This window comes from Notolepis coatsorum (genome assembly GCF_963971535.1).
Source record: "Notolepis coatsorum genome assembly, chromosome: 10".
NCBI classification, from domain to species: Eukaryota; Metazoa; Chordata; class Actinopteri; order Aulopiformes; family Paralepididae; genus Notolepis; species Notolepis coatsorum.
Genome location: NC_140174.1, coordinates 25,729,880 through 25,750,540, shown reverse-complemented (window position 1 = coordinate 25,750,540; position 20,661 = coordinate 25,729,880). Strand labels below are relative to the sequence as shown.

Here is a 20,661-nt window from a genome sequence, read left to right as displayed (position 1 = left end):
GTGCCTAAGCTTAACCGTGCAAAAATTTGCCGTCCCACGATTGGCGCACATGTCACATGACCAGAAACGTGCATGGCCAATCAGAGCGCAAAACGGGAACGCGGAAGGACAAGCCAGTTGCCTAAAGTATAGAGGCATCCCGGTCTCCTTTAACACAATTGCAAAGGAGGGAAGAGGTCTGCGAGGGGATTTATCCAGTAGGAAAGGTTCAATGTTGTGGGAGGCAAACAATAATGCACACATCAAGGGAGGTTGTTGGGGAAGGTATAAGGAAGGAGGATGACAGACCTCAGAGACCTGCATTGATAAAGTGTCCATTTTAAGCCCCCTGTCCTCATAGGGGAAAGGGGGAGGTGTCTTGAGCGTCAGGTTTGCAGTTGTAGTAAGTCATTTACACATGCTATCGGAGCAAGCTGCATTGCATACCAGACATTACTATGGATTGGTGGAGCATGGAACCCCTTGATTAATTCTGTGCATCACTTTTTCGGGGTGTTAAAACGTTAAATCTCTCATTGGCGGCACGTTAATTGGTTTGCAATATGCCCTGAGCCATTGTCGATGGTTTTAATTGACACACCGTAACCCGCCTAACTGATTAGGATTGAATTGTATTGGCACTCTTCAGGAGTGGGCCATTTTAAATTTAATTGCGCAAAGGTGGGAATGGGAAGAGGGCAAGTGGTTCAAAACGGACGTGATTTTAATGCTATTCTTTTTGTCCCTGGAAAGGGAGCGGCTTTCTTGTAGCTTTGATGCTGTTCATATTGTGAAAACGCCCCAGGGGTCCACTTGCTTAACAGAACTACATTATGAATTATAATTAGAGTGATTTTAACACTGGAACAGCATTCAAAACATGTTGCCCACTGAAGGGAAAGGCCAAACGCTGTTTGATATAATGTTGGAATATTTGATTAAAATTAGACTCAAGGTTATTGTCATTATACAGCATAAGTACAGTACAACAAAGATGTTTGGCATCCAACCAGAGTGCAAATGTAACAGTGCAATAGTAATACAATACAATACAAGTGCAGTGTTTCCCCTAGGATTTATTTCAGGGGGGGTGGCAGGGCTCTACACTAACCTTTTTCCCAAGGACCACATGTGCTCCTAAATGAAGAAATTTAGGAGCACACAAAGAAATTTAGGAGCGCAGTGAAAAAAGTACCAGAGTTTATTAAACTTTTATTACATGCATATTATACTGTGTGTGTGCATACTAAGGGACAAACATCTGTGCAATAGCACCACCAAAATCACACATTGGTCCATGCCTACTAAACAAAGGATAATAGGTTGTCCAGCTGATTTTGTATGTTGTAGTGTTGTCACGATACCAACATTTTGACTTCGATACAGATAGGAAAGGTAATGGAATATATTATTAGATGACATGACAGACATGGAAAGTTCTTTATACAATTCTTTAATTCATTATAATTTAAATTAATATTTTGACTCTGTTGAAACGTAAATAATCAAATGATTGTTACAGCTGCTGAGCTATATACTATAGCTAATGTCCATCAATATCTTCCTTTTGAATGAAATAGGATCAGGAGAGAGGGGATGCAAAGCTTAAGAGAGAGCTTGCAGACTTTTCCTTACACACAGACAGCGGAGAGAGGGAGAGGTTTTTACAGCGACGAGGTGCGTTTAGACCATTGCTCGCGGACTTTTTCTTACACACAGACAGCGGAGAGAGGGAGAGAGGTTTTTACAGCGACGAGGTGCGTTTAGACCATTGCTCGTGGACTTTTCACATAAAAACAGCGTGACTGGTGAGAGAAGTTGTCACAGAGCTGTCAAACGCAGGGCTGAATAGTTAGATGTCATACCTGTACCTTCTAAAATTGAAGGTCCGCACTGCTCTGTGTATATTATGAAATGACAATTGCGCTTTGACAGCCCTCGCTTCAGGCTAACAGACAACTACTAGTGTTGTCGCGGGGCGTGTGTGTCACAGATACGTGGTGTCAACAGTGTCGCCATAGAAGCGCGCAGTAAGGCGGTTGTTAGTATCGGTGCATTTCTCTACACTGAGCTGAAATGAAACGATTGCACATAAATTAGGTCAATAAATATTAACACCTAAATTAACTTATTTACAATTTTACATACAGTAGTGACAACACACAGAACTATTTACAATACAGGGACAGTGTTTTCCCACAGGATTTCCTCTGAATGATTTTTTTATTATAATTTTTTAAGGGGGGGGGGCGGGGGGTCCTGTTAGCGGGGCGGGCCGCCCCGCCAAGGCAATGGTAGGGGAAACACTGAAGTGATTAGACTGGGTATAGAATTATAAATTAGTACTACTGGATATAGTGCTTGTCACTGTATGTACAAAGTTGTAGTATTAATATGTACAGTGATACAGCTATGAAGACACTGGTAGTAAATCGTACTGGCCAGCAGCGTAACTAGTAAGAGTAGGTAAGGGATATGTACAGATATATTATCTACAGATTTGTAAAAAGGATTATACGCAGGTATGCACAGACGGATGTGCGTAGATATATATATATATATATATATACACGGTAAGAATAAATATATTTATGCAGTATATACAGCATTATTATAAGTTATGATGATGTACTTACATTATGATGCAAGTACTTGGTTCGTCAGTTGAGTTTTTGTGATTCGAATACAACAAATCTGTGTTTTCGTACATCTGTTTCTGTGCCCCACATCACACCTTCAACCCTGTCTCCCCCCCTCTCTTTCTGCCTCTGTACCTCTTCCCTTCTCCCCTCCCAGATGGGTATGATGGGGACCCCGGGAGGTCCCTACGGTGGACCGTACGGAGGGCAGGGGAACCTGGGTCTGGGAGGAGCAGGGCTGGGCCCTCAGCTCCAGAACAAGGGCCCCATGGCCAACAGCTTGGCCCAGTTCAACATGGACAAGAAGAACCAGCCCATGCAAGGCATGGCGGCGATGGTAAGACATTTAAGACCCGACCGCCGCCTCTGTGACTGGTGAAAGTGGTCACCGTAGAATCGTAGACACCGGAGAATGTGGTGGTGGGGCAAAATAAATCAAATTTGTTTCAGATGGGGGTAGATTGGGTTCAGAAACTACAAATAATCTTGTGCACTATTTTATAGATGTTGAAAATAAGAAAAGGGTTTGCAGATTACACGGGGATCTGCGGGATATTAAAAAGTCTTACGTCTTTCATAATTATCAATTTAAGGCCTTAAAAGGTATTAAAAAGTCTTAAATTTCATTTGCACAGGTATTACATTTATGGGTGACGCAGCCCGGCTGTAGGGAGATGAAATAATATTAACTATATGAAATGTTTTTGTATTTGCGTCGTTGGTTTTTGCGGGGCTACCGGGAGCTTGGTGCGTCTGGCAAGAGCTTGTATGGAACGTGCAAGCATTTAAATTGGCGCACAAGTGCAGCCGCCAGTTCAGTGTCGCTATGGGTTTTGGGATTTTTCCTAGTATGGTCGTGAAATTGGTATTTAGCTCTTAAGTGGTATTAAAAAGGTCTTAAAAAGTCCTGTTGAACTGAACTTCCTTTATCCCCCTTCTACCTCACTTTCCCAGGCTTCCCAGCAGTCGCAAGCGGGCGTGGGCGGCCCTTCCGGTCCGACCGGTGGAGGGGCACTGGGGATGGTGCCCAACGCTCAGGGTGGCCTGGTGGGCCCCTCCGCCCAGGTGTCCGCAGCTGCTGCCGCCGCAGCCGGGGCGCCCCCTACGGCCGACCCGGAGAAGCGCAAGCTGATCCAGCAGCAGCTGGTGCTCCTGCTCCACGCGCACAAGTGCCAGCGGCGGGAGCAGGCCAACGGGGAGGTGCGACAGTGCAACCTGCCACACTGTCGAACCATGAAGAACGTCCTGAACCACATGACCCACTGCCAGGCCGGCAAGTCCTGCCAGGGTGAGTACAGGAGGAGGCTGGGTGGGTAGTGAGTCCTGTCGGGGTGAGTACAGGATGGAGGCTGGGTAGTGGATTCCTGTCGGGGTGAGTACAGGAGGAGGCTGGGTAGTGGAGTCCTGTCAGGGTGAGTACAGGACAGGAGGAGGCTGGGTAGTGAGTCCTGTCGGGGTGAGTACAGGACAGGAGGAGGCTGGGTAGTGAGTCCTGTCGGGGTGAGTACATGAGGAGGCTGGGTAGTGAGTCCTGTCAGGGTGAGTACAGGAGGAGGCTGGGTAGTGAGTCCTGTCAGGGTGAGTACATGAGGAGGCTGGGTAGTGAGTCCTGTCAGGGTGAGTACAGGAGGAGGCTGGGTAGTGAGTCGTGTCAGGGTGAGTACAGGAGGAGGCTGGGTAGTGAGTCCTGTCAGGGTGAGTACAGGAGGAGGCTGGGTAGTGAGTCCTGTCAGGGTGAGTACAGGAGGAGGCTGGGTAGTGAGTCGTGTCAGGGTGAGTACAGGAGGAGGCTGGGTAGTGGAGTCCTGTCAGGGTGAGTACAGGACAGGAGGAGGCTGGGTAGTGAGTCCTGTCAGGGTGAGTACAGGAGGAGGCTGGGTAGTGAGTCCTGTCAGGGTGAGTACAGGAGGAGGCTGGGTAGTGAGTCGTGTCAGGGTGAGTACAGGAGGAGGCTGGGTAGTGAGTCCTGTCAGGGTGAGTACAGGAGGAGGCTGGGTAGTGAGTCCTGTCAGGGTGAGTACAGGAGGAGGCTGGGTAGTGAGTCCTGTCAGGGTGAGTACAGGAGGAGGCTGGGTAGTGAGTCCTGTCGGGGTGAGTACAGGAGGAGGCTGGGTAGTGAGTCCTGTCAGGGTGAGTACAGGAGGAGGCTGGGTAGTGAGTCCTGTCAGGGTGAGTACAGGAGGAGGCTGGGTAGTGAGTCCTGTCAGGGTGAGTACAGGAGGAGGCTGGGTAGTGAGTCGTGTCAGGGTGAGTACAGGAGGAGGCTGGGTAGTGAGTCCTGTCGGGGTGAGTACAGGAGGAGGCTGGGTAGTGAGTCCTGTCAGGGTGAGTACAGGAGGAGGCTGGGTAGTGAGTCCTGTCAGGGTGAGTACAGGAGGAGGCTGGGTAGTGAGTCGTGTCAGGGTGAGTACAGGAGGAGGCTGGGTAGTGAGTCGTGTCAGGGTGAGTACAGGAGGAGGCTGGGTAGTTTGAGAAATGGATTGATATAGTGTAGGGATTAGGGGTGGAACGGTTCACACAATTCACGGTTTGGTTGGTATCACGGTTTTGGTGTCACGGTTTTCGGTTCGGTTCGGCATACGTTATTATTATTATTATTTTTTATGTAACACTCCAAAAATACCATACATCAGCATAAGATATATAGCCTAAAATAATCCAACTTTTCAGTTATTCTCAAGTACGTAGTCATGCAAAAACTGAACGAATGAGGCAGTTTGACATTAGGCACATTATTTTGACAGTGACCGGTTAGAGCTAGGAGAGATTTTGGTACATCAAGAGGGGCATTGCTGATTTAAAAATGCTTCTCATTTATTTGGTAAAAAAAAAGGTTTACAGCGGTTTGCCTTAAATAATGTTTGGCACACAAAGACCGAACTGACTGAAAAATATAGGCAACATTTGTCAAAGTATTAACTTAGTGCAAACAAACAAAATAATTCTATTTTTTTTGGCCACATTATAGACAATGGTCATCAACAAAGTATTGATTGATTGATTGAATATGTTATTAACAGATTGCAGAATGGGTACAATACAGTACAGCTCAATACACACAATTGTTAAGGGGATGCACAGAGGATGCACAGAGTATGCATATGCTCAACCAGCACTAGACTTTCTTATCAAAAAGGAAAAGTCACTGTTATTTAAAATAAATAAATCATGTGTACTAAATATATATTTACTTTTTAATTGCATGAAACATTATGAAGTATTCTCTTATGCCGCTTTTCACTGCATGGTACCCAATCGACTCGCTTTTGCTTTTTGACTCTTGGTAGCTGTATTTGAAGTGACGTAACACCAGGAAGTAAATAGTCAACAGTAAGACACAGCGTTGGAACCTGGAGAAGCCCTGATGATATAATATAAGGGTGTTGGTTATCTTTGAACCTCTGTATATACCCCCCCTTCCCCACTAATGGGACTGGTGTCGTGGAGTCACTTTGCTGTGAGCGGTTCCACGGTTAGCTTGCAGCTAACGTTCGTTAGCTTGTGGCTAACGTTATAACCGAACAATACACACATGCCCCAAACCGCGGAGGTCGTACCGAACGGTGTACGGTTCGAATGCGAACCGTTCCACCCCTAGTAGGGATGCACTGATGGATGCCTATATCGCCTGACAAGAGTGCACCGATCCCACCCATTATTCTTACAGAGCAATATAGACTTACCATTAGTTTTGGTGCATTGGACAAGACTAATTGAGATATAATCAATTTCTCTCCCATTAGAGAGATCTAACACGCGTCTATATGCCAAGAATGCAGAAATCCAAGTCGCTTGTTACACATGTCTAACATTTTACACATGGCCCTAAGTATCTGATTTTAGTATTGGGGGGGGGGGGGGATCTCGAGATATCTGATACCAGTGTTGTTATCGGTGCATCTCCAGTACAATGTGGCGAGCAGCTTTCTTTCTGTTTTGTTGCCAGTAAGTAATTTGCTGACATCTGAGGGACGTCTAAAACGTGTGTCGACGGAGCATTTCTGTTTCCCCGGCGGTGATGTTCAGTAGGTGTTAATAACATTTCATCCCTTTCTTTCTTACCCTGTCTCTTTTTCCCCTTTTTGTTTGTTTGTCTGTCTTTCTCTCTCCCTCTCTCGTCCTCAGTGGCTCACTGTGCGTCTTCGAGACAGATCATCTCCCATTGGAAGAACTGCACGCGGCACGACTGTCCCGTCTGCCTGCCGCTCAAGAACGCCGGGGACAAGAGGAGCCAGCCGTGTGAGTGTCTGTATCTGACCAAACGACACTATTCCCTAAATGTTGTGTTCGTTTTATTCCTCTGTTTATCCCGTTTGGTCCCTGATTTTTACCAAATAACTTTTACCAAATCAGTTACTAGCATATAAGACTGTAATTGGTAACACATTATTTATTACGTGGGGAAATAAGACCTAATCAACATCTGTCTCCTCTCATCTCTGTTCCTGCAGCTCTTCTGACTGGTGCCGGTGCAGGGCTCGGGAGCTCTCTTGGGGTGGTCCCGGGGGGGCAACCAAGCGCTCCCAATCTCAACCCGCCGAGTCAGATCGACCCCAGCTCCATAGAGCGGGCCTACGCAGCCCTGGGCCTCACCTACCAGGGCAACCAGATCCAGGCGCAGACCAACCAGCCCAATATGTCCAATCAGGGCCTGCAAGGCCAGCCTGGTATGAGGCCCCTCAACCCCATGGGTAAGTCAGCTGGGCTAAAGTAGGTCTTGTTAAAATGCTGGATTCATGGGTGGTCAGCTAGGCTAAAGTAGGTCTTGTTAAAATGCTGAATTCTAGCAGTTTCTCAAACCGTCTTTTCTTTCAACACCATGGGTAGGCTAGCTACTTTTAAGAACTCACAAAAAAATCCCACTAGCAATCGGCTACATAAATGCAAAAACATCTACACCTTTAGGAATTTGAGTGTGCAAGATAGCTAATTGCTAACATATTGAAATGCAGGGCTATCTCAGATGCTTGTGTATTATACAGATTACAGCATTTTAGATTCATTCCCTTCATAATTAATATTTTTAGAGGAGGGCCTCTAACTGGCTTGAGATATTCATGGCCGAAGCCGCAGGGAACATGGCATCTCTCTTGGGAGCAGAAAACTGTTACCAGTCAACTGCCCCACGTCTTTCATCCCAAACACAGAAAATCTATCTGAACCCTAACCCTTACTTTTTGGGACTGGTTTGCACTTCGGTGTTGCATGTTCCCTGTTCAAATACGACACCACGCTTGTTGACATTTCAGTCATGTCGACCTTTATCAAGCCATTGCAAACAAAGGTGGGCGTCTGAGACAGATCTTTGGCGTGTTCTGGTGGGAATGACATTCATCGCTGAAACCTCAAGTGTCGAAAGTGCTTTTGCGTGTGGATAGGTGAAAGCTGTGTGTGATCATCGCATCCCTAACCTCTCCTCCCATCTGTGTCCAGGTGCAAACCCCATGGGAGTGAATGGAGGCGTGGGGGTTCAGAGCCAACAGTCCAGCCTGCTGCAAGACACCATGATGCACCTCAACGTCAACAGTCAGAGGTCAGAACACACACACACACACACACACACACACACACACACACTAGAGCTGTCCCCAAGCCTGTTTTTGGGATTCGAACATTCGCCAGGGTTTTTCCGAACGGACGTTCGAACCATTGTTTTTAATCACGCAAAAAAAGTATCTGGTTCAGTACTGTCGAGTCTTGGCGCACATTTACGCATATAACGTAGCGCATATGCACACATTGCTGCGTTAAGAGTACTGACTACGTACTGGTCACGGGAGGCTTCAATAACGTTTGGATGATAATTCATTTTGTGAATCCATTTGTTGAAACAATCTTTTCTGCTATCTTTTTTTTAAAAAATTTTTATCCACTTTTTCTCCTTATTTTTCTATTTTTCTCCCATCCCAATTTCGTAATTCCAATTCTTCCCTCCCCTGTCTTGAATGTTGCTAGACTATGCCTCCCACTGGTCGGCTGTAGTGAGGATAGAAGCCTTGCATCACGTGTCCCCTCCGGGCTCCGGTACACGAGGAGGCAGCCTGTCGCATCTTTTCACCAGACAACTCGAACTCTGTGGCGAGGAGTAAAGGCCTCTACATGCTACAGCAACTTCAAAGCAACTTCAACACAACATCAGCGCGATTTCAACTCGGTTGTTGCAGAGGGTCTTGTAGACTGTGTTGCGAGGACGTTGCGTACCTGTCTCCAAAATCTAATCTAAACAACCGTTGCGTTGATATTGCATAGCAGTGATTGGTTGGTTAGCGAATGGGGGCGGGGCTGTCATAGAATAATATTGGTCCCGCAGAGAATACCATCCTCCATTGTTGTAGCCAGCCAGCGTTGATGCTAAATAATTAGCGTCACATAGCTGGCCTTTTTCTGAAAACCCAAGCACATATTGTTCCATAGCATACGCCTTCAGTTGATCATGACAAATCCTCTCTTACCTTGACGATTAAAAAGCCTCCATAATTTAGTAAATAAAGCTGTAGCCAGCCAGCTAGCATTGGTGCTATTCAAAATGCTATCCACATTAGCTACATAGCTAACCAACTAAATACAATGGTATCCTGAGGTAACGTTAAATACAACGTTTGCTAGTCGAAATGACTGGACACACACAGGGACAAGTTGAACATCAATCAATTAATTTATTCCAACAGGTAGTTTGAGCTGCATGTGAGCCGAGGTCTTTCTCTCCTCCATTGGAAACGAATGACGTTACGGTAACGTTAGCTCGAAAAGCACAGAAACGGGCGACAGAAGTTAAGCTGCTAGCAACAGACACTATAACACTTCCGGTCGGGGGATTTCAAAATAAAAGAGCGGCGTCTAAAAGCACCGGAAATACGTTTATTTTGTACATTATCTAACGTTAACACGAACCTAAACTAACTTTAGTTAAACTAACTTTGCGCGTCGATGTTGCAGAAGCATAAAGGCAGAGTGTCTACAACACTGTTTGTCGATGTTGTGTTGCAGTTGCTTTGAAGTTTCTGTAGCATGCAGAGGCCTTAACGCGTGGGAGGCTCACGCTGCCCCCGATACTTCCTGTTTCTGCTGTACAGGCGTCACCCAACCGACCTGTAGGAGTCGCTGTCCACAACGTCCAATCCCCACCCACCGGCTTTCCCACCCTCTTAACACTGCCAATTGTGTTAGTATGACGACCGGCCAAGCCGGTAGCAACGCAGAGAGCTGGGCTTGATACCAGTATCTCCTGCGTTAGTGGCGAGCGCCTTGCCCACTGCGCCACTCAGCCACATTTTTTTTTTCTTTTTTTTTTGCATTTATTGCTTTTCCTGGTCAGACATGACAGACGGATGAGAGGATGAACGGGAGAAGAGTCGGGGAAGACATGCGACAAATGGGAGTCACCGGGAGTGGGAAGCGAACCCGGGACGCGTGAATACTTTCGACAACAAATGTTTGTTTCCGCGTTCGAGTTTCCCGCTCTGATTGGCCAGGTCATGTGACATGTGCGCCAATCGTGGGACAGCAAGTTCTGTGCCTATTTCCGGGTCTTAACAGCCTGCAAACTACCTGGCGTTCTATCGCCATGCTCTAAGACAAACTCTAAACCTTAACCACACTTCGAAAGAGCGCCTAAGCTTAACCAGTGTAGAAACTTGCGGTCCCACGATTGGGCGTACATGTCACATGACCAGAAATGACCTGGCCAATCAGAGACGCGGAAACAAACATTTGTTGTCTAAAGTATTCAGGCTGCTTCGCGACGCAGTGCGATACATGGTGTGCTACTAGATCGCCCGGCTCCTTCTATCTTAACGTTAGCAAACTAAAGGGCTGCGCTCTAACAGTACATAGCTTAATTAACGTGCATACCATAACTTACCCGTGTAACATTGAGTAACTTGTGTTCCGCTGGGAAAGCATCAGCATCACTGCATGGTTTAAATTGACACCTAAATCCGCCTAGTAAAAAGGCCCTATAAAACTGCATTAAAACTCCCAGAATCTAAGCTGTTTTTTTGAAAAATGTCAAATTGTCAACACCTACCAAAAAGTATTTTTCTCAGGCTTTGAAGTAGATATAAACATGGTGTGACGGGGTTCTTTCTAGACTCCTCAAAAAACTCCCACAAACAATGGCGTAGTCGGAAAAATGGTCTTGGTGTTGTTTTTATTTCCCAGCCTTCAAGGTGCAGAGGTGACATCTCAATAACAAGTGACTTAAACAAACTAACAAAATACTACCTGGTCTATCATATGCGCTCCACAATAACGTCATATTGATAGACGACACTTAATGCGCGGAACTTCCCTAGTTACTCATCTTTAGCAACCTTTATCTGGTGAAGCCCCGACACAGAGACAAACAGACTAACAGACACATATACGGCACTTCCCTCAGTCACCTACATTGCAACTGATGCAGGGGCAAGACCCAGAACCTTGGGCCCGCAGCCCTTATGACACCTGCACTCCTCCCCCTCCACAGGTGCCACACATAATTCATTAAACCAAGACTACACAGGTGCTACACATCAAATGGATTGCCGTTTCCTGCACATATTATATAAAAACAACCTCCAATACCAATACCCTCATAACCCAATAAATAAATACATATACACAACCCAATAAATAAATATATATACACAACACAACAAATAAATATATATACACAACACAACAACAATAAATAAATATATGTATGAATGGATATATGAATGTATGTATAAATGCATGTATGCTTAGATTAAGGATATGTATGCATGTTTGATTATGTATGAATGTATATGATGAGTGAATGTTGTGTGTATGTGTGCGTGCGTGCTGCCCCGGCGTCAGTGACAGACCCACTCTGTCACACATGGATAGCTTACAAGTGTGGCTTTTATTTACAGTTGATTGCTTTAAAATAGTATTCAACTAGAATAAAGTAAAAATCAATGAATAACAAAATATCTATAAAATGTAAATAAACTTATAATAAATGTTGAATAAAAACTATTCAGAACACATTTATCACCAGGTAACATGTGAGAAACAATAAGAAGTGACAGAGCCCTGGTGTGGCGATCAGGGGGCTCTCTGTCACTACTAGCTGGTGTGGCTAGTAGCTGGTGTGGCTAGCAGCTGGTGTGGCTAGCTAGCTGGTGTGGCTAGCAGCTGGTGTGGCTAGCAGCTGGTGTGGCTAGCAGCTCAAAGTTCAATCATGCTCAACTAATAAGGGAGCATTAAAAAAAAAAAGAATCTATGACCATATGGACCCCCCTCTCACTTACCCACGTGGGGTTTCAGCCAATGAAGGCGCATATCATTGGTTACTAGCCTTGAAAATGAGTCGCGCTGAAAGATGCAATAATGTGTATTCAGCTGGGAACCACCTACGCACGAATGCGCATCCAGTTGTTAAAGGTATATACACACCAGGCCACGTGAGCGGATCGGCGCGGGGGAGAAATCCGCTCTTCGCTCTTTAAAGCTTGTTCCGCTCCGCTAATCGCTCATGTTGACCCCGCCCCCAAGTCGCTCTCCGCTCGCACACCGCTCACCTTGAATCGAGCGCTCCCCGCGCCAGATCGCTCTGCAAATTTTTATAATTTTTTTGGAGCATGGACCCCCTGGGCCCCTTAACAATTGTTTTTATTGAGCCGCATTGTAATTGTACCCATTCTGCAATGTTAAATAACGTTGTTTATCCATTCACTAGCTCTACTAAGCGATGATAGCTAGCCTAGCCACAATGCTATGGTCGCGGCCATTAACGTTAGCATGTAAGCTAACGACAACAACAATGGCGTCGGATTCAGATTTCTAACATCCTGTGAGTGACAAAGCCTGAACAGGATATCACAGGTTCACCCTTCTCAATTCTCATTGGTTGAAAATGGCCTTCATGTTTGTACATCGCCATCTGTTGCTTTGGCATTGTACTACATGCATATTACATCAGTGTTAAACCACTGTGTGAGCGGCCCGGAGTGGATTGGAGCGGAGGAGAACTCTCGCTCCGGACGTCGCGCCGACCCATTTTAAAACCCACTCCTCGCTCACGTCAAAACCGCCCGCTCCGCTCCCCGCGCCGCTCACGCTCCGATCCGCTCGCATGCACTGATACACACCATGTGTATCCTGATGTCAATGGGTTAATCCAAACGTCTGTTCGGAAACGTTGTATTATGAATAGGACTGTCTGTTTATCGCGTTAATTAGATTAATTAATTACACAGCAAGCGCTGGCGCCGAATCACGTATATATACGTGGTTGGCCGGGAATGTGTTAAAGTTAAATGCATCTACTGGTGCACTTTGAGAGCAAAATAAAGAGGCTAGATCTATGATGATCTTTGTGCTCAAAACACAAAATCGACTAGACTAGCTTCCCAATCCTCTCCTCGAAGCACCCCAGCCGTTCACCGTATTTGTTAAATTCCCCCACCAGCACACCTGATTCAACTTAACTAGCCCTTTATTAGTTGAATCAGGTGTGCTGGTGGTGGAATTTAACAAATACATGGAACGGCTGGGGTGTCTCGAGGAGAGGTTTGGGAACCACTGGACTAGAGCAGGAGTTCCCAAAGTTTTCAGGTTGCGACCCCCGAAATAACGGTGTCAGAGAGCCACGACCCCCACTATTATAGGAGGATAAGAAATTCAATAATAATAATCTTATCAAATATTATTATAATTTTTTTTAATAAATGGAAATGTATGGTTGAAACATGCAAACGTTGAAACGCACACACACTAATAAGCATTGGAGGCTTTTAACCAGGGCCGGACTGGGGATATATAGCCCCAGTCAGGCCACTTTTTAAGCGGGGTCTGGGGGTCCCCCACCAGGACATCTTTTGTTACAAAGACTTTATTTCTTGCATTCTGGTGTAGATTTTTTTTTATTTGTACCCTTTAAACACACGGATCAACGCAATATTGGTAATATAGAGTCCTTACCTGGTCTCTGGTGTACTGCAAAAAGAATAATCCAATTATCTGATCGCCATTCCAGATATCCACAGCGATCCTGTCTCCGACGTTATCCGGCATTGCACATGAACGGGCGGGCGGGGTCAGGTGTCCAAGCCATCCCTACAAGCCCTTGTTTTGCCGGAGTGTTTAGACCCTGCCCCCACGCCTCAGCTTGGTAGAGAAAAGAAACCACATTGTTTCAAATGGAGTGCAATAGCCGCCGCAAGGCGTTAGGCGGCGGTATTGACCATCTGCGATCTCAGACACATTCAGTACAGCATGCACAAGGTGCCTCGATGGATTATGAATGGCGATAGCGAATAAAAGGAAAACCGAGACAAAAACGTAGATCTGCGTTTCCGGCACTCAGCCGCTGGGCCACAGAAACGTAAATCTACATGAACGGCAACCAATGTGTTAAAAGGCAACTATTGTTTTTGTGTTTGGCTGGGCTCCGCCCATACTCTCAATGCGCTTTGAGTGACACCTGCACTGGCAGATAACTGGGAGGGGGAGAGGGAGAGAGGGGAGCGACGGAGAGGGAGGGAGGGAGGGAGAGAGAGAGAGAGAGAGAGAGACAGACCGACCGACCAACCCTCTTTTGAGGAAGTGCAAGTGTCTGACAGGGAAACCGCTTCCGCATTATTTCCACTCGCTCCGTTTTGATCATAATTTCAACGTATCACAGTTGATGGTGTAAAATCTGAATGGCTTGGTTTAGTGGGGGAGGATCTTGTCTCAACCGAACTGGAGGAATGGGACTGAATGAGAATTTCACATCTAGTCAGTGTTGGTACAACCCCACATTGCTAGAAAACAATGCAAACCACTGGAAATGGCCATTTATAAGATAGGGGACCTTTTAAAAAGTTAAACCAGCAGATACCCTCAAATCACTAGTAGATTATTAGAATACTAGTATTTCAAACAAATGGATATCTTCAGCGATAAGTATGTGGTAAATCTACTCAAGGGACATTGCTTTCCTTCATATGGCCATATGGCCAACACATGTCAGAGTTGTAGCTGTGTGTGAGGCGTCGGCGTACCCTAACATGTAGGGGTGGGACGATACATCGATCCAGATCGATATATCGATCTATTATCAAATAGGATCGATGCAACGTAAAAAGATCGATTCATATTGCGACACTCTTATTTTTAAAATCCCCTGGTGAGCAATGCATATCCGCCCGGCCGCCACAACAGTAGCTCAGTAGCAGCGTGTGTAGACGTTAGCCAGCATTGTTTCAGAGTCTGCCTATTTTGTGACCGGAAATAAGTGCCTGTTGTTTTTTCCCCCACAACGGGTCAAATGCATCTAACATGTTTTGCATCCTCGCCATTCCTTTATGCCCACGTCGCGTTAAATACCGAAATTAACGTTGCGTTAGCGTAAGCTAACTAAACTAAGCTGATCAGAGCCATATAGAGAGAACAGCAGAGGTCCACTAGGTCAGTGGTTCCCAAAGTCGTGGTCGCGACCCAAAGGTGGGCCGCGAGCAGCCACGGGTGGGCCGCGAGATGATTTAAAAAAAATAAAAAAAAAATAAAAAAAAATATTTTTTTTATTTTTTATTTTTTATTTTTTATTTTTTTATTTTAATTTTTTTTGTCAGGCCACTGAACTTAGAAGCAGGACAGGACAGTGTTTCTAGTTGTATTCTAAAATTGTATTCTATTGTATTCTAAAATGTGACTATATGGTTTTATATTAACTTAATAAATAAACAAAAACGAAAAATCTACTTATTTCAACGAACATTTCAAACTAAATAACAGATTATGCACATAAAACGCTGAAAACAACCGAAGCAACAATAGTATTTTAATGAGGCTATTATTATTATCATTATTATTTTGCAACAAGTTAGCCCTCTCATAAATAGCACATATAAATGAATAACTAACTTGAACTAACTTAATAGGATTGAAGTGATATTTGGCTTAAAAACTCGGTCACCTGGCAAAAAAAAAAAAAAAAAAAAGCTAGACTATGTGCATTGGGCCGCGGCTCTCTGACGCCTCATTTTCTGGGCCCCGGCCTGAAAAGTTTGGGAACCCCTGCACTAGGTGACTAGGGACTGGGAAGGAGGGGGGTTACTGAATGAATGAATGAAAACTTTATTTAACAGATTGCAGAATGGGTACAATACAGTACAGCTCAATACACACAATTGTTAAGGGGATGCAGACCAGAGAAAGACGTTTGTCTTGTTTACATCAGGGTCCCCCTGACTGCATTCTCGAGATAGCCCCACTACCAGGATCTGCCCGGTACTGCACCTTCGGACTCCCAATATGCCTTTTCCAGCCAAAATACAGCTCTGACAGTGAATAGGATATATATATAAAAAAAAAAAAAAACGAACCTAAAAACAGTGAACAGGAGGTCTATTTGTATTAAAAACAATAGATTGTTTTTCATTTAAATGTCTGGAAGAGCTCAAAAATAAAAATGTCAAATGATATTTCCATTCCCTTTTTTTTTGTTGATTTAAATGTTACTGATTGTGTTAAATGGGCATATAATGGGCATATAATATCGTCTCATATCGATCGCAGGCACCTGAATCGAATCGTATTGTATCGTATCGTGGCAGACTTTGTGATATCGGAAAATATCGTATCGGTGTCCAAAGAATCGATATCGTATCGTGATGAAACTGGTGATTCCCACCCCTACTAACATGACTGTTCACCTTGTGTGTCTCTCTTCATCCCAGTCTAATGAACGACACAGGGGGTGTAGGCAGCATGCCCACGGCCACGCCTCCCTCTGCGGCAGGCATGAGGAAGATCTGGCACGAGGACATCACGCAGGACCTACGAAACCACTTGGTGCACAAACTGTGAGTCTTTTTTATATATATAATTATTAGTATTTATTTGATAATGATACAAAACAAAACATACATGAATATAACAGAACAAAATGTATATACACACACACATACATCAGGGGTCGCGCTAGGATTTTAAACTGCCGGCCAGAATGTCGAATGATTACAGTTTGTCGGACAAATGATTAAAAAAAAACTGCCATATCTATTTTCAATGCATGAATGACAGGCAGGTGCATTTAACACTTCCAGTGCCACGCCTCTTCCCGTAAGTTACTGCCTCATGCCAACCATTAACCCCATGTAAACGGTCACCTTGTTTGTAGAGCTATAACCATATTCTATATTATAGCTATGGATACGGTACTATAGTCATTTGACACTGGGTTTCTTCCGGTCAAGATGCAAAAAAGAAAGAATTTTTCCATCCATACGTTCCCGTGTTATGCCGTGGTGAATACTATAGATATCTATGAATATAAGCACCAAAAAATATTTAGGAGCACAGTGAAAATATTTCAAGTAACGAGTTTTTTTTTTTTTTTAATCGTTGTTGGCAGTGAATGACCAGCCAGTCACTAGAATGTTTATACATACACACGTACTCGTATACATATACATGATGACATACATGGACAAGACACAACAAACTGAGTATTAACACATTGGTTGCCAGCCGGATATGACGTTTTATTGCTTGGATGCCACCACGTTAATCAATGGGAGGATGAGCACATTGCGAACGCATAAACTATATCTTAAATTATGTGTCTAATACACACATCGTTTATCAATGACTTGCTTGCAGTCAACATGTATGAAACGGATAGTTTTTTCATCAGTACATTTCTGTTTTATACCGTTTTGAATACGAGTATATAGGGCTGGGCGATATGACTAAAAACGTTATCGCGATAAAATTATAAAATGATTTTCATATAATTCGATATCGATAATTATCGTCGATATAATGTCTGTCAAGTTTAATTAACTTCTTATGCTGCTGCAAATGTCTCAAGTCGAGTTGATGTCGTCATCAGTCCGCGCACGTTAGCAGTAGCCGACAAGCGGAGTATCTCATGACAATAAATATGACACTAAAACTCTCTTCCGCCACAATATATTGAAACGACGTCCACTGTATACCCCACACTACTTAAACGTGGCCTCAGAATTCAAAACACACACATACTCGGCACGTAAATATATAAAACAACGCCGTGCAAGCTAATTAGCCTAGCTAGCCTGTTGTTTATAAGTGGTGTATTCCATGACAATGTGCTAAATATTACACTAAAATACTCTCTTCCGCCACAATATATTGAAACGACGTCCACTGTATACCCCACACTACTTAAACGTGGCCTCAGAATTCAAAACACACACATACTCGGCACGTAAATATATAAAACAACGCCGTGCAAGCTAATTAGCCTAGCAAGCCTTGTTGTTGAGTGAGTCCTAGTACCTCTGGGTCTCCTTCCGGATCTCGTTCGCTCTCGGCCATCTCCTTCACTGATTGGTTGTTAGCTGTTGTGCGTATGCACGTCACGTCATCACGTAACGTTGGTTGTTGTTAGTGGGTGTGCTGAGCCGAGGCTGAACGGAGCCAAGCTTGGAAATCGATATATCGAAACTTTGCGACCACGTTTCATGTTTATTTCGAGGAAATAATTTATCGCGATAGTTATCGTTTTATCGCCCAGCCCTACGAGTATAGTTTCGGAGAGTTCTAGTCATTTCAGAGAAATTCCGCGAAAATAGCCATTTACTGGAATACACAAAACACGTTGTCATTTTCCGGCTGATTTATTAATAGTTTTCAAATAAACGCTAGATTATCGAGAGTATTTGTGTTCTTATGCACGATACGAAAGCGGGCTGAAAAATAATTTATTCGTGCCGCGCCTAACGCCACACACACACACACACACACACACACACACACACACACACACACACACACACGTTGTGAAATCTGTGAAAAACAACTCTGATTAACCCAAAACTGGTAACATAGATTCCTTACCTCAGATCAGATGTTCTGCAAAAAGATGAATCCAATTCCTGATCGCCATTCCAAATATTGATCGCGTTTATTGATCCAACGTTATAGTCCGAAACGCATAATCCAAGCTGCTTCCAGCCTCGCCAGTGAATCTGGTAACACGACACTGCTTGCCAGAGATAGGAAAATCCTGGACCGGAGTATTTCTCTGATGCACTTTTTCACTCAATCCAATCCAATGATGTGCATTACCATCCGGGAGACGATAGGGGGCGGTATTTGCCCTTTTCGAGCTCAGAGCCATTCCCAATGATAATGTCAGGCTGGATGGATGAAAAATTTATGGATATTGCTAATAAAAGAAATAACGAGAAATCTCGTTATTGGCAACCAACGCATGGTTGCCAAACTCGTTATTGGCCGCCAATCGTTGAAAGCCAACAACGAGTATACTCGTTATTTGATCGTTATTTCTTTGATTAGATATTTCCATTTATTATCCATCCAGGGAGCCTGGTGTTATCATAGGGAATGAGTCTGAGATCGCAAAAGTCCAATACCGCCGCCTGGTAGAATGTGGCCGGTATTGCACATCCTTCTAAACTCTGTATTGGGCTGTGCGTCGATTATATTGGTCCAGGCGGACTTTTCTAGTAACCTGAACCTAGGGCTACACCCGATCGCATTGAATTGTTTTCGGGACCACCGATTCATTATGCTGTGGTGGGTTATGTCATGGGCCAAATGGACATACAATCTACCAGATGGCTATCAAATAATTGGAATATTCTTTTTGGAATCCCACCGGCCACAGGTAAGAGCAATTTAACGTCAATGTCAGCTTGATTGTGCCTTGTTTTCATAGCCATGTTTTCATAGCCATCGTCCTGATCAGCGTATGTTGTTGTACTAACGAATGCCGTTATTGACAATCAATTCATCAGAAACGACCCCCCCCCCCTTTCATGCATTCATGATGGAACATAATAGGGCTGACCTTCGAAGCTTTTTTTGGCAATCGAAGCTTCGGGGCCGAGCTTCGATTTTAATTCGAAGCTTCGAGAGAGAGATAAAAAAAAATTAAAAGAATTATAATATTTATTTATTATTTTTTGTATTTGTTATCTTATGTTGTGGGACTTGTACCGCACTTTGGTAAACTTTGTTGTTTTTAAATGTGCTCTATAAATAAAGTGGATTGGATTAATTAATTAAGTAGCCACTTTCGTGCCAACAAGGTTTCACTCGGCTGCGCTGCCTGGGTGCAGTGGGGCTGCTCTCACAGCCAACGACATGACATTACATAATTATGTTGCAACCTTCGTCTATCAAGCAAACAATTATATTATATTTAATTTATAATTTATAATTATATCAGACAATGCACCTACAAAAGCAGATGATTACAATTAAATTAGCCAACTTGGTAACACATTAGTCATAGCAGAGCTCTACAGTGCAACCATATTGCTCGCATATGCCCCTAGAAATATGTGTGTGCGAAACGGAAAAATCAATTACTCGCACACAAGATTACAGCCTCAATCGTGCTTTTTTTCTCCACTATAATCGTTCAAAAACTACAAGTTCCACATTGCACTCAAGCCAACGGTCCAATCACAGTAGAGTGACGTGACTGGTTTAAAAAAAGAAAAAGAAAAAGGAAATGACCAATCGGAAGCTCTCATTTTCTCTTTTACTTCCTGAGAGTCCGCCATTGTGATATGCGAGCGTTTTCTGAGACACAAGTAACATTAAGTTAATGTAATATTCTAGTCTTACCAATAGCAATAGATTTGAGAACACCTAGATGCATCGATAGCAATAGTAATATAACGTTAATGCAACAAAAACGAATGCCTTGCTTTGTTAATCATAACGTTGATGCAGTAGCGTATGTCGTTGTGTTGGCTGTAACGGACATGACAATAACATAACGTGTACACATTAAAATTGCGATAATCGATTCTAACATTTTCAAATCAATGCAGTTGAATTTTCCCCTTAGGATCGATGCATTGCGATGCATTGTTACACCCCTACACCAAAGTAACTGGGCCACTGTGTATACAGCTAACTTGGCTAGCGTTATCAACAGCAGATGTGGGCAATAGGGTCCAGCTGCAGCGCCGGACGGCCAGAGTGCAAGCGGTGTGACGTAATTGGCTAAATCGACTGTCAATCAATGGTCTACCTGACACGCAAACTCATAAACAATGTTTCTGTACTGGAGGTGTACAGTATTTCA

General features: G+C 44.1%; 1 protein-coding gene across 2 annotated transcripts in view; it reads left to right on the top strand.

Annotated features, from left to right (window-relative positions):
• The window catches only part of ep300a (EP300 lysine acetyltransferase a), a 171,807-nt gene that overhangs the window by 5,714 nt on the left and 145,432 nt on the right, over positions 1 to 20,661 (top strand). The window contains exons 3-8 of one of the 2 annotated variants that reach the window (XM_084323655.1): positions 2,776 to 2,955; positions 3,573 to 3,906; positions 6,744 to 6,857; positions 7,070 to 7,309; positions 8,052 to 8,151; positions 16,289 to 16,414. In XM_084323655.1, coding sequence (XP_084179781.1) covers positions 2,776 to 2,955; positions 3,573 to 3,906; positions 6,744 to 6,857; positions 7,070 to 7,309; positions 8,052 to 8,151; positions 16,289 to 16,414 — 1,094 coding nt within the window. Of the gene's footprint in view, positions 1 to 2,775; positions 2,956 to 3,572; positions 3,907 to 6,743; positions 6,864 to 7,069; positions 7,310 to 8,051; positions 8,152 to 16,288; positions 16,415 to 20,661 lie in introns of both variants that reach the window. The other variant, XM_084323654.1, reaches the window with a different exon arrangement.